The sequence below is a fragment of the Aotus nancymaae genome, unplaced genomic scaffold, assembly GCF_030222135.1.
Source record: "Aotus nancymaae isolate 86718 unplaced genomic scaffold, 86718_ANA_hifiasm-v0.15.2.pri h1tg000033l, whole genome shotgun sequence".
NCBI lineage: Eukaryota > Metazoa > Chordata > Mammalia > Primates > Aotidae > Aotus > Aotus nancymaae.
This window is the reverse complement of record NW_026988447.1, coordinates 21,842,188-21,856,888: the sequence shown is the minus strand read 5'-3', so window position 1 is coordinate 21,856,888 and position 14,701 is coordinate 21,842,188. Positions and strand designations below refer to the sequence as shown.

At 39.2% G+C, this 14,701-nt stretch overlaps 1 protein-coding gene across 2 annotated transcripts in view; it reads left to right on the top strand.

The window, feature by feature from the left end:
* Positions 1–14,310, top strand: part of MMAA (metabolism of cobalamin associated A) — a 39,598-nt gene extending 25,288 nt beyond the window's left edge. For both annotated transcript variants that reach the window (XM_012453997.3, XM_012453998.3), the window contains exons 4-7: positions 565–735; positions 5,324–5,409; positions 7,931–8,080; positions 9,399–14,310. In XM_012453997.3, coding sequence (XP_012309420.2) covers positions 565–735; positions 5,324–5,409; positions 7,931–8,080; positions 9,399–9,686 — 695 coding nt within the window. In that variant the 3' untranslated portion in view covers positions 9,687–14,310. The remainder of the gene's footprint in view (positions 1–564; positions 736–5,323; positions 5,410–7,930; positions 8,081–9,398) is intronic.
* Positions 14,311–14,701: the final 391 nt, after the last annotated feature.

The window sequence follows — 14,701 nt, the reverse complement described above, 5'->3', positions numbered from 1 at the left end:
TTGAAGCACGTTCCTGTATATAATTACATTTGATTCTCCCAGTAGCATATTACCCTTGTGATGTAGCTGAGGAAAGAAAGGTTCAGGAAGGTAAAGTGACCTCTCAAAATTGAATAGCATAAAATGGTGGAGCCAGATTACCGACCTTGGGCTTGACACATTGTAACTTACCAGTGAGGAAACCGAGAGATACTTCTGGCATGAGAGCACAAACAAAAGATGGGAAGAAGCAAACACAGTGATGTTAAGATGACATTAATATCCCTGGTTGGAACACAGGATTGGTGTGGGGAGTAGTAGGAGCCAGAATTGGACAGGTAAGATGCAGCTAAAGAATCTAGATGGGAATCTTTGGTCGGTGGGAAGCCATAAATGATAAGTTTTGAAGGGCTTGAAATGTTAAGATTAATCTGACCTCATTGTATACAATGAGTTGGAGGGAAGCTCAGTAATATGAAATGCAGTTTGAGATTTAGGGAGAAATGGCATGAAGCCTCTAGAAACTGGCTGATAATTGACCCGTAAAACTGTTCTATGATTATAAAATGTAGCTGTGTGTTTCAGGATCACTCTTAGGTGATAAAACCCGAATGACTGAATTATCAAGAGATATGAATGCATACATCAGGCCATCTCCTACTAGAGGAACTTTAGGAGGTGTGACAAGGACTACAAATGAAGCTATTCTGTTGTGTGAAGGAGCGGGATATGACATAATTCTTATTGAAACTGTAGGTGAGTGTGATATTCTATTTCATAACAACAATATACTATTTTGTTAATGCTGTATAAAGATGAGTGACAACTTATTTTTGTTCAGCAGGTATTTGCTAAATGTATAATTAAATACAAGATATCCCATACTCCATAGAAGATATGAATATATAGGTTATAATCCTTACCCTCAAAGATCTTACCATTTAAAAAGTAAAACTAAACCATCTATCTGGATAACTGTTATACAGGTGGTGTGTTATACACGCCAGAGGAGAACTGTAAGCATTAGGATGACTTGTGTAAATGATGCTTTAGCACAGCACCTATTTTGTTTAAGTACATTTCATATGTCTACTATGTTCACTAAGAAAATTAATGTAGGTTGGGCGCGGTGGCTCAAGCCTGTAATCCCAGCACTTTGGGAGGCCAAGGCAGGCAGATCACGAAGTCAAGAGATCGAGACCATCCTGGCCAACATGGTGAAACCCTGTCTCTACTAAAAATACAAAAAAATTAGCTAGACATGGTGGCACGCGCCTGTAGTCCCAGCTATTCGGGAGGCTGAGGCAGGAGAATTGCTTGAACCTGGGAGACAGAGGTTGTAGTGAGCCAAGGTCGTGCCACTGCACTCCAGCCTGGCGCCTGGTGACGTAGTGAGACTCTGTCTCAAAAAAAAAAAAAGAAAATTAATGTAGTTGGGTGCCTTTTGAAAATGCAGATATGTTTTATTTCATTGTTTTATATCCTTAGCTTATACTTACATGCAATGAAGATACTGAAATGAAAACCCCAAGAAATTCATTCTTGTGGAGAGACAGTCTATTATATTACTGTGTGATAAATGTGATACAGCCTAACTCAGATTTGGGGACCCAGTGAAGACTTCCTAGAGGAGGTGACAGCTGGACTCAGTTTTGAAGGAAGAATTGGAGTTAAACAAAGTATGGGATAAAGGGCATTTGCAAAGATACATGGAAGTGAGAAAACATGGCCCATCCAGAGAAGTGCAGTTTGCTCAGGATACTGAGAGCATGGGGTGTGAAAGCAGGGAGTGAAGGGAGGTAAGCTGGAGCAGTAGGCCAGGCCAGATTGTCAGGGACCTTACATGCCATCCCAAGGAGTCTTCCGGAGTTTGCCATGAAAGGAGTGGGAAGATGCTGCTGGAAAAGCAGGAGAGTGAGAAAATCAGATATGTATTTTGGAGAGATCCCTGGCAGCAGAGTATAGAACGGTTAGCAGGAGGACCAGAATCGAATAAGGAGACTACTGTACTTACCCAGAAGGGGATGGTAGATGTCTGAACCAAGCAGAGGAAGTGGGAATGGAGATGAGATGGATCAACAAAACATTGAACATAAATGAGCAGGATTTCATCCATAATAAGATGTGAGATAAGGAAGGAAGGGGCATTGCAGGTGATAGAGAATACTGTGGAAAAAGTAGATTTGCAGAAAGGAAAACAATCAGCTCAGTTGTGAATATATTAAGTGTGAAATGCTTATTAGGTGTCCGAGTGACTGTGTGTCTCAAGAGAAAAGGACTAAATGAGAAATACAGACTTAAACAGTTACCAGCATAGTTCATAGTTTCATATTTTAAGAATTTGGTTCAGATAAACTGGGGAAAATATGAGACAAAAATGGAAGATAGTTATATTAATCTGCTAGGGCTGCCATAACAAAATACCACAGACCAGGTGGCTTAAACAACAGAAATGTATTTTCTCACAGTTCTGGAGTTGGAAGTTCAACATCAAGGTGCCTATAGGGTTGGTTTTTCCTAAGACCTCTCCCTTTGTCTTGTAGATAGATGGCTGCCTTTTTGCTGCATCTTCACTTTACTTTCCCTTGTCTCTTCCTGTTCACTCTACTCTCTTAGTGTCTCTTCCTGTCCTTTTGAGGACACCAGTCCTATTGGATTAAGGCCCTACCCTTATGACTTCATTTAACCTTAATTGCTTCTTTCAAGGCCCTATCTCCAAATAAAGTCACCTCGAGGGTTAGAACTTTAACATAGGAATGTTTTTAGATGAGGGAAACACAAGTCAGTTCATAACAATAGCCACGATAGGGCTTTAGAAACTCCACCATTAAAGAGTAGGTGAAAGAAGAGTTAGTTGCCTGAGTGGTATTAAGAGAATCAAAGAAGAAGAGCACCTTAAAAACCACATATATTACCTGAAAATTGTAGTTAGCTACTTTTCCCAGAAACTCAAAATAACAGTGACTCAAACAAGAAAGAGGTTATTTTCTAAATAAGAGTCCTAGACCAGGCATTGTGGCCCCAGCCTGTAATCCCAGCACTTTGGGAGGCCAAGGCAGGCAGACTGCTTGAGTCCAGGAGTTCCAGACCTGCCTGGGCAAGATGGTAAAACCCTGTCTCTACAGAAAAATATAATAAAAATTAGCTGGGCATGGTAGCATGCACCTGTAATCCCAGCCACTTGGCAGGCTGAGGTGGAAGGATCACCTGAGCCTGGGAAGTTCAAGGCTGCAGTGAACTGTAATGGCACCATGGCACTCCAGCCAGGATGACAGAGTAATCATAAAATAAAATCAGAGAAGCCTGAGGCCAGGCATGGTGGCTCACACCTGTAGTCCCAGCACTTCAGGAGGCCAAGGCGTAAGGATTGCTTGAGCCCAGGAGTTTGAGACCAGCCTGGGCAACATAGCAAGACCTCAGCTCTACCCAAAAAAAAAAAAAGAAAAGAAAAAAAATTAGCCAGGCATTTTGTTACACACCTGTAGTTCCAGCTACTCAGGAGGCTGAGGCAGAAGGATGGCTTGAGCCCAGGAGTTCAAGGCTGCAGTGAGCCATGATCGTGCCATTGCACTCTAGCCTGGACAACAGAGCAAGAACCAAAATCAAAAAGGAGCTAGAGGCAGGCAGCCCAGAGTAGGTCTGGTGCTTTGACAGTGCCCTCAGAGTCACAGATTTCTTTTGTCTGCCTGCTCACCATTCTTAGCACTCAGTTTCTGTCCTCCAGTTTGCTCATGGTTAAAAGATGGCTGATAGAGCTCTAACTGACACTTTCACATTTCACACAGAAGGAAGAAGGAAAGGGAAATAAGGAAGCAGATGGGTGGCAGAAGAGGTATAGCTAGATTAGCCATCTTTAAAACACTTTTCTGGAAACCCCATCTAACGACTTTTGCTTTGACTTATTCATCACATCTAGCTGAAGGGGGATCTTGTGAATGTGGTCTTACATCTGATACATTGATACTCCTAATAACATTGGGGTAAGAAAATAGGGAAGAATCGATATTAAATACGCAACTCTAAGTCCATCACACCAAGAAAGGGAGAGAGTTTCCAGAATTTTAGTGGAAGCAAGTTTTTTTTTGTGAGATGGGGTATCACTGTGTTGCCCAGGTGGGAGTGCAGCAGTGCAGTCACAGCTCACTGCAACCTCAGCCTCCCGCCCTCAGGTTCAAGCTGTCCTTCCACTTCAGCGTCCCAAGTAGCTGGGACTACAGGCACACCACCATGCCCAGCTAATTCTTATATTTTTTGTAGAGACAGGGTCTCACTACGTCACCCAGTCTGGATGCCAGTTTTAAATGGGGTGAGATGGACATGAAGTGAAGTGGAAGCAGTAAGCATAAATTCCCTTTTTCCAGAAACTTGAGTATTAAAAAAAAGTGAGAAACATGGTGATAGTTGGAGGAATTTGTGAGTTTTTTTGTTGTTATTTTGTTGCTGGTGTTTTGGTTTATGTGGTTTTAAGATGAGAAAGATTTGAGCACAATTTATGTATTGTGCTGGGGAGCAAGAGCCTGTAAACAAAGGAGAGGTTAAGATAAAAATCAGCAAGAACCCAGAGGAAGTGGAAAGGAATGAGAGGTTCCTTTTCAGTCAATAGTTCTTACACTGAGACTGCAGATGAGGCAGTAAGGCTGAGTTTGTATTTGTGTCTTGTTACCTGTGGAGTCCCGGAGAGGGAAAAGGTGAGGAAGTTCTTGCCTTTATTTCCTCTGTGAAGTAGGTGATGTGGTCCTCTTCAAGCAGGGAGATTATGGGACAGTGAATACTGTGGGAAATGGAACGGAGGCCAACTGAGGGCGTTAAGGGAGATTGCTTTTGCCAGGCAGCAAGGAAGGTGCAGCAGAGGCTACCTGTCATGTCTCTTGTCCACAGAGTTGAGCAATTTCTCTCACGTGCTTATGGAGGAAAGAGCACACATAGTTGGATTGATCCATGCATAACTGGGCGTTTGCAGGCAAGTATGAGGACGAGAAGGCAAAAAAGATGAAAGTGTTTGCAAGCATGATTCAAGATTAAAGTCACAGTGTTCAAGCTGCTTGCCAATGGAAGGGAAGCCAAGAAAGAGCTGTGAGAATAAGGAGAGGATGGAAGCTTCTAGGTTCTCCATTCAATCCAAGAACAGAGGGGGAGAGCTGGGAAGGATAACTGGTTTGCTTAGAGGGTAAGATAGAGACATTTAATACATTCTTCAGAAGTGGAATATTTAAAGTGGTGACCAGGTTTATTATGTGACTATTAGTATGAGTGAATGAAGTAGAATGAAAATGATGGTCAGTGTAGTTGAGAAAATCTAATAAAGGTGAATATTTTAGGATATAGCTGTGATTTGAAATTTCAGGTGTGGGTCAGTCGGAGTTTGCTGTCGCTGACATGGTTGACATGTTTGTTTTACTACTGCCACCAGCAGGAGGAGATGAGTTGCAGGTAATTGTTTTGATTTTTTCCCCCAAAAATACAAAGTGTATGTCTCTAAAAATAAAAATTTCCAATGTTGTGTTTTTGTAAACTAAGTTGATAATGGTTTAGAAAAAGGAGCATCATTCATGCTGGCTAAAATACCTGAATCAAAGGCAGATTCTCTGTATTTTTTCCCAACTTACAGGAATAGAATATATAACCTTGAGAATGAAAAATTATGCAACATAATTTTTTCCATCTGCAGCATGACTGAAATACAGGGGTAGTTCGAGCCAGAAGAGACCATTGTTGCGTGGATGTTGTTAGTACACTTGATTCAAAAGTTCTTCATAAGCTGTAACTGGGATCCCACTAACCTAGTTTGTATGTTGTAACAACAGGATTCTTACTCTCCTCCTGCACTGCAGTTCTGGCACTACTACCCAAAGTTAGTGCAGACTTCATAGGGGGAGGGCATAGTCCTCCACAAGCCTCCTTTCACTTCAGACACTAGCTGCAGGATCCAGGGTTCCCAGGCCACCCATACCTCTAACCAACTGGCTATAAATTTTAGGGTTCCCATTGCCCCTTAGGTTTAGTAATTCATTAGAGCAGCGGTCCCTAACCTTTTTGGCACCAGGGACTGGTTTCATGGAAGACAATTTTTCCAGGGACTGGGGGTAATGGGGGATGGTTTCAGGATGAAACTATTCCACCTCAGATCATCAGGCATCAATTAGATTCTCATAAGGAGTACACATCCTAGATCCCTAGCACATGTAGTACACAATAGGATTTGCACTCTTATGAGAATCTAATGTCACCACTGATCTCACGGGGCAGAGCTCAGGTAGTAATGCTCACCCACCTGCTGCCTACCTGCTGTGAGGCTCAGTTCCTCCGTGGCCTGGGGGTTGGGGACCCCAGAGCTAAATGACTCAGAGAACTCAGGAAAGCAAGATATTACAATTGTAGCGTGCTTATAAAGGATACAAATCAGCACCGTCCAAATGAAGAGCCACGTAAGAAGTCTGGGAGGGCCCAAATGCAAAGCTTCTGTGTCCTCAGGACACATTTCTCTCCTGGCATATTGATGTGTATCATCAACCAGAAGGCTTCCTGAGCTTTGGTGTCCCAAGGTTTTCTTGTGGTTTCATTATGTAGGCATGACTGATTGAATAACTGAACTTGATCTCTAGCCTCTGTCCCCTCCCTGGAAGTTGGGTTGATATCACATGGCATAAAACCTCAACCCTGTAATCACATGATAGGTCTTTCTGCCGTGGTCAGTCTGCCATCCTGAGTGATCTCATTGTATAAACTCAGGTACGGCCCCAGGCACCTCCCATGAATAACAGACACTCCTGTTACTCGAGAAATTCTAGGAATTTAGAACTTAAAAGATTACCTCCCAGAAACGCAAAGACCAGACAAATTTTTTCTTTTTTTTTTAGAGACAGGGCCTCACTCTGTTGCCCAGGCTGGAGTTCAGTGGCATGATCATAGCTCACTGTAACCTTGAACCCCTGGGCTCAAGCTATCCTCCTGCCTCAGCCTCCCAAGTAGCTGGGACTACAGCCATGTGCAACTACTCTCAGCTAATTTTTAAATTTTTTTTTCTACAGATGAGGTCTTGCTTTGTTGCCCAAGTTGGTCTTGAACTCTTGACCTCAGGCATTCCTTCTTCCTCAGCCTCCTAAAGTGCTGGGATTACTGGTGTGAGCCACCACACCTAGCCCAGACAAATTATTTGTTATACAATATTTCCATTTCAATTTTATAATTCTAAAGCATAGTGATAGCAGACTATGGCTGCTGATTTAGAAACATTATCTATTAGAATTTCATAATTGAAAGTTTTGTTTAAAAATATTTGAAAATAAATTTTAATCTTATATAGAAAAATCTGTATTTACCAAATAAGGTTTGGCTTTTGGATTTCATCCTTTATTTCTAATATTTTTATGTAACATAATTTGAATTAAGAGATTGAGGTTTGTCCACGTAAAGCTGAAGAAAGAAAAATACCAAGTATAAAAAGAAATAATAAAAAAGATATTGACATACTTTTAGATATCAGATTATTTTTCCTCAAATGCAAATTGAAAATAAAATCCGAATTTTAAGGAAAATTTCAAAGACATTTTTCTGGAAATGCAGATGTTAATGATAGGTGTGTTTTCTTTTTAAGAACCTTAATGATGGATGGTTTTGCATCCTGCAATGTTAGCTCATGAGAAGCAGATTCCATCATGAGACAATGTGAACTCTCCTGCCTCAATCATGTTGTGGCTTGATGTATTTACCCTAATTTTGAATGTATTTCAACTTGTTAGTCTCTAAATTTGGAAGAGAGATTACAGACGACTTCTATAATCTCAACGCCAATGCTTTTGAGTAATTTCTGTCATGTAATTGTGTCTTGACATCCAGGGCTTAGGAGGATACAGATAAAAAGTTAATGACATATATGACTTTCAAAATCTTAGCATTGACTAATTTTCCCATTTTTATTTTGGTCATCATTAAATGTTTTTGATCTCTTTAGGGTATCAAAAGAGGTATAATCGAGATGGCAGATCTGGTAGCTATAACTAAATCTGATGGAGACTTGATTGTGCCAGCTCGAAGAATACAAGCAGAGTATGTGAGTGCACTGAAATTACTCCGCAAACGTTCGGAAGTCTGGAAACCAAAGGTAAGCTTGCACCGCATTCTGCATCTTTCACTCTGAGTGGATTGTGTACATTAGAAGACGGGATGTAAGTCCCAAAGTAGACATATAATCAATCTTGCTTCTGTGTGAAGATTATAGTTTTAAAAATCATGACAAAGCCAGAGTGTGTAGTGATGATTTGAAATATAATCCATTAACCACTAGATGTCAAAAGCTAGATAAGAGGTGATAGATTTGATTGTTTAAAACTTGATTTGAGCCATTTGAAAGTGATAGCAAATCCATTCTGAAAGGAACCATCCTTAAGTTATAGAGCAGCTAATGATTTGATTACCTATATTGGAATTTGAGTAAGAGAGAAAAGGCCTCCATTCCCATTATGTTTGTTGGGTTCCATTTTCAGTAAGGAAAAAATTTTAATCCTGTAGTAAGTGATGCAGTAATATTGATGTGGGCCACTTTATTTGTAGACAGACACTATGTTATTAAGGAATAAGCTGTAATCATTATAATAAGACAATGATGACTTGCCTTACTGTCATATCCCAGTTTTTCCCAATCACGTTGTCTGTGTTGAGTCTGGAGTCACCTTAGATATACATGCAGGTATCAGATGCCCAGCTCTTCCACTTGCTAAATCAGGCAAATTTGACAAAGGGAATTAGGCTATTTCTCAACCTAGCTTCATTTTCTGGCACTCAGGCCTCAGGGGAACCTACCTGACATTGCTCTTATCACAAGTCCTCTATGATGCCCCTGACCATCTGAGGAATCCTAAATTAAAACAAATCTTGGCAGGGCACGGTGGGTCACCCCTGTAATCCCAGCATTTTGGGAGCCTGAGGCAGGCAGATAACCTGAAGTTGGGAGTTTGAGACCAGCCTGACCAACGTGGAGAAACCTCTTCTCTACTAAAAATACAAAATTAGCTGGGTGTGATGGCACATGCATGTAATCCCAGCTACTCGGGAGGCTGAGGCAGGAGAATCGCTTGAACTCTGGAGGCAGAGGTTTCAGTGAGCCAAGGTCACGCCATTGCACTCCAGCCTGGGCAACAAGAGCGAAACTCCATCTCAAAAGAAAAAATAAATAAATAAATCTCTGGGCTAAAAATTTGACCTTGAATCAGTGTTTTATTTCTGCTGTGCACTTACTAATCCTAGGTATATTACCTCAGAATATATATTGGTATATTTACTTTGACACAGCAATAAAATCTCATTCATGTCAATTGTCTATTTCCGTAGACTGTAAGAATTAACTGGCAGATATCAGAGTCCCCATGAAAATGTTTTCTATTATTTTAAGTAAAATGGTCTGGTTCTTCCCTTTTCAATAGGTAATTCGTATTTCTGCCAGAAGTGGAGAGGGAATCTCTGAAATGTGGGATAAAATGAAAGAGTTCCAGGGCGTAATGCTTGCCAGTGGGGAACTAACTGCCAAACGACGGAAGCAACAGAAAGTTTGGATGTGGAATCTCATTCAGGAAAGCGTGTTAGAGCATTTCAGGACCCATCCCACAGTCCGGGAACAGATTCCACTTCTGGAACACAAGGTTCTCACTGGGGCCCTGTCCCCAGGACTAGCAGCAGACTTACTGTTAAAAGCTTTTAAAAGCAGAGATTAATAAAATTCATTCCATATAATTTTACATATCATTTCATAAATTATTTTAATAGAAAAATCACTTGTATGCTTACGTTTTCAGTAATTATTGTATGGTGTTCTTCTTTGATTGTGAACTGTGCTTGAAAACTTGAAGGAAGTTAGATACGAATGGCAAAGTTTAGACAGTCAGGCAGTATTTATAAGGTACCTGTTGTATGTTACTGATTTCTGTTTCTTTCTCTTCTTATACCCTGACATGGTGGCCTGTAGGGTAGTTTCTTCTTATTAGTCAAGAGCAGAGAAAGCTGAGGAGAGCAGAAAATATCTTGCACTTTAAAATGCTTACTTTGATTCCATATTATCTGAATTTACAGAGAAGATGTAAACAAGAGTGGCCATAGTTTTGGAGTCCTTCTTGAAACCAATGCAACACACATTGGGTTGCTATGAGCTGAAAATCATAATTGACATTTAGTGTACCAGATTATTCTAAGAATTTCTGAAATCACCATGTACATGTGTAATGAAACAACTGGAATAATGTGATGATGTGAACACGGTTCTGAAGTCTGCTTGTCTGGATTTGCAGGCACCCTTCCCCCACTGATGTGATAGGTAAGAGAGCAAAAAGGAACTGGGAAAATCAGCTGCAAATAAAATGGGTGATTAATCCCCAATTCTTGGACCCATTTTATTTGTAGCCGATTGGAGTAAACCTCCAAAGACGAAGTGAGGTCAGAATGGTTCAAGGATTGTTCAATTGAAGACTACCAAAGCCTTTTGTTTCTCTTCTTCCTTGGGCATTTCATTTCATTTTAGCATTTTTTAAATATACTTTTTTCTTGACGGTGAACAACTTTTATCCTATGGAGGAAGCATAGCACAGTGATTAAGAACTTGGGCTCTGTAGTTGGACTATGTGGGCTTAAACTCTAAACCCAAGTCAATCACATATTAGCTATATGAGCTAATCTCTCTAAGCTTTCATTTCCTCCCTGGTAGAATGAAACTGGTAAATAACTTTCTAAGGTTAGTGAAGACTAAATGAGATAACATAGGAGAATTATTGAACTATCATCATGGTATATAGGAAATACTGAAATGCTGCTTACTATCATTATTACATTAAAGTTATGGATACCTGAAACTGTACAAACCTGATATGTAATTTCAGTTTTCTCCCATGGTCTTGTTACTACCATCATGCTTTTTTGATGTTTTATGTTTATCTTTGAAGAACCCTTTCTAGTTAATTCTTTGAATACATTTTATACTATTTGATTGTAGTTGTAATTATGTACATTTGAATAAAGTTTCTAACCATAAAATTTCTCCACTGCACAAAAAGCCATTATAGAAGTTTCTAGCATATTCTATTCTGAACCCTGTAGAATATTTTATGTAGAATATTTTAGCAGTTTGCATTGTTACTTACCCTACTGTGGAATCAAATCTCTTGAGCATTATTTTAACAAACATCCCTTTAAATATTTTGGAAAGATTTTTAGTACTCCATTGGCATAGCTATTTCCATACAAGGATTAGGAGAAACTTGGAAAGGTTTTCCAGTTGACTTTTCTGATTTTTGAAAGGACTACCATTAAACCACCCTATCAGACAAAAAACCTGGTTTTAGAAACCTGAGAGAAGGAATTGGATAATTACCCTGAGTAAACTGTTACAGGGCATAACAAATCTACTGCCATATGTGAAAACAGTGTAAGTAACGCTGGAGCACACACACTGCATTATAGAGAAGGTAGGAAAGGTGGAAGGACTTTTGTTAGCCTTAATTTTAAGGCTAAAAGCATTTCTTCTCAGTTTGAACTACTTTTAAAGGTTATAAATGTCATCATAAAAATCATTAGAAAACTCCCTTCTCCTTATGTTGTCATGGTACCATTGGGTATTGTATAGAGACCAATTTCTAAGAGATTTTTCACCTCTTTCTGTTACTTGCCATACTGGAGGTAATATAATAATAATGAAATATAGCCTTCTTTTTCAACTCAGAAATCCTATTCCCTCTCCCTATCTGTGATTATATTGTGCTGGACTTCTGACTTGGTCAAAAGCATAGGTTTTGACTTAGGTACATATGGGGTCAGATCTCAGCTCTATCACTAACTAGCTATATGATTTTTGGCAAGTTTTTTCTTTATATGCACCAATTTCCTTATCTGTAAAATTAAGATAATAGCTACTTTACAGGGTTGGAAGAATTAATTTAGAACTTATAAAGTGCTTAGCACTCAACGATTGGTAGGTGGTGGTGTAAATATTTTACATAGATATTTGTGACGGTTCTTGGTTCTACAGAATAGACTAATATTTTCAGATTGGCCAAGCTACTTAATTTCTCTGTGCCTCAGTTTCCTCACTATTAAATAGGGATGACATTAGTATCCACCCAGAGCAAGACTATTTTAGTATTACATATAATCCTTGGATATAAGTGCTGATGAAGTTTGGATATTTGTCCCCACCCAAATCTCATGTTGAAATGTAATCCCCAGTCGTGGAGGTGTGGCCTTGTGGGAGGTGTATGTATCAGATCAGATCTCTCATGAATGGCTTGGGCCATCCTTTGGGTGGTAAATGAGCTCTTGCTCTGGGTTCACACAAGATCTAGATCTGTTTATTTAAAAGTATGAGGCACCTCCCCCCTACACTCCCTCACTTCCTCCTACTTTTGTCATATGACATGCCTGCTCCCCTTTTACCTTCTGCCATGATGTAAGCTTCCTGAGGCCTCCCTAGAAGCTGAGCAGATGCCAGCACCATGCTTCCTGTAGTCTGCAGAACCGTAAACCAATTAAACATCTTTTCTTTATAAATTTATAAATTACCCAGTCTCGGGTATTTCTTTATAGAAAGAACAGCCTAGTACAAGGGCTAAATACGTATTTGATAATAAATGGTAGTTATCTCTTAGAACTGTTATGAGGATTAAATGAGTTACAGTGTCTATTCATCTTAAAAGATAGTTCTGAAAAAGTCTCATAGGTTGACTTTGCCTTGTCAAGAACATAATTACCATTAACTCCTGTAGGTAGGAAAAAAATGTACTGAGCTCCAAAACTGACAGACATTTTGCTGAAAGATATCAAATCTCATTAAAATGATGAGAGTTATTTTAATAGTTGACATTAGCTATCCCAATGCAACCTAACAAGGCATTTACTCTTCATAATCACTTGATCATATGGCTATTTACCTGCTTTCCCTAAGCCTTTATAGCTATTGCCTAGTGTATACTGAAGACAGCAGCTAACGAACAACATATGTATGATAATTTATGTAGCTAAACCTGTAATGCAAAAAAAAAAAAAAAACAACAGGAAAAATCAGTGCAAATCATCCAAACATTGTCCTCACCAGATAGACTGCCATCATCGAAGTCATAATGCTGCTGCTAAAAACTAGTAAACTACTAGTAAACTGTGAAGACAGAAGTAACTCCTGTGATCTATACGTTTGTGCAGATGGTGGAGCTTTACTGCTCCTGAAGTCTGAGAAATGCAAATGTGGCTTCGTTAATGCAAATGCTTCCTACACCAGACTTTATGAAACTCCTCCTAAAATTGAATTCTTATCCAAGTGGGCATATGTTAGGGTGCCATTGTAATTCAGGTAGAGTGTCAGAGTGGAGGCTGGCACCAACAGTAGATGTTCTAAACATTAGCGTTATTCAGGTAAGACTACAAAAATGATGAACATGTCAAAACTTTAAAAAGAACAGTCAGAAAAACTATTTAACGTATGTTTTTCTTTCTATAGTATTTTAATTAAAATTTACTAAATTTATGAACATTTTTATCCCGCTTGAGATGAATACTAAATGATAGTTCTTGTTCCATGAAGCTTCTATAGATTTGCTTTGTTATTTGTGGTATGTTTGATAACAAAAATATTAGTGGCAGAAAAACAGTTATATTGAATGCTTTTGTTTTAGAGAAAATTTCACTCTGTACTAGAAAATGTAGATGATATAAGTCAAAGTTCATTAATACTTCCCTGAAAATTTGTGTATAAAAGTAGCCTTGGAGCAGTTTATTTTGCTCAGCCCTCTCAGCTTCTTGATAGAGTAAGGTGAGGGCATATGTAAGTCAGTAAACTATTCTACTGTTAGTAAGGTCAAAGACTTAATCTAAATAATTATGCTTTTAACTAACACAGAGGAAATCATGTGACCTTATTCTCAAAGCTCGTAACATCCACTTGGCCAATCTCGAGATGTGGATAGAATTCTTTTTTTTTCTTTCAATTTTTACAATAATTTTTGACACATCAAAGCTGTGCATGTTTATGTGGGCACAATTTGATGCTTCAATACATGTATATGTTGTGTAATGATCAAATCGGAATACTTAGCATATCTGTCATCTCACACATTTTTCATTTCTTTGTGGTGAGAACATTTAAAAATCTTTTTTTCTAGCTATTTTGTAATATACAGTACCTTACTGTTGGAACCATAGTCACCCTACTGTGCCATAGAACACCGGAACTTATTCCTTCTGTCTAATTGTAACTTTGTACCCATTGAGCCCCTTCTCTTCCTTCCTTCTGCTCTCCCCTTCCCAGTGTCTGGTAATCACTGTTCTCTTCTCTATGAGATAAACTTTTTTTTAGATTCCACATGAGTGGGGTCATGCATTAATTGTGTTTCTGTGTCTGGCTTATTTCCCTAAACATAGTGTCTTCCAGGTTCATCCATGTCGTTGCATGGTGTTAATAGAATTTTACAGAGAAATATCTTAGCATGATAGCATAGCCATTTATAGGGCTCATACTTAAATGCCAAATCTTGTTATATATGGAACCCAACTATTTCAAGGATCGATGTTCTCTTATGAAGTCACATTAGCATTTACACCCAGATTTTGCTGACTCAGAATTCCATTGCATGCAGGATCTCGGTCTTCTGAAAAGTCCTCTCTCCAACTATTTTTGGAAGTCTCAGGGGTTTCCTCACTGATTCACAAACAAGTTCACACTCTTGGGTGCAGCCTACTCGTGCCAGGCTTCTGT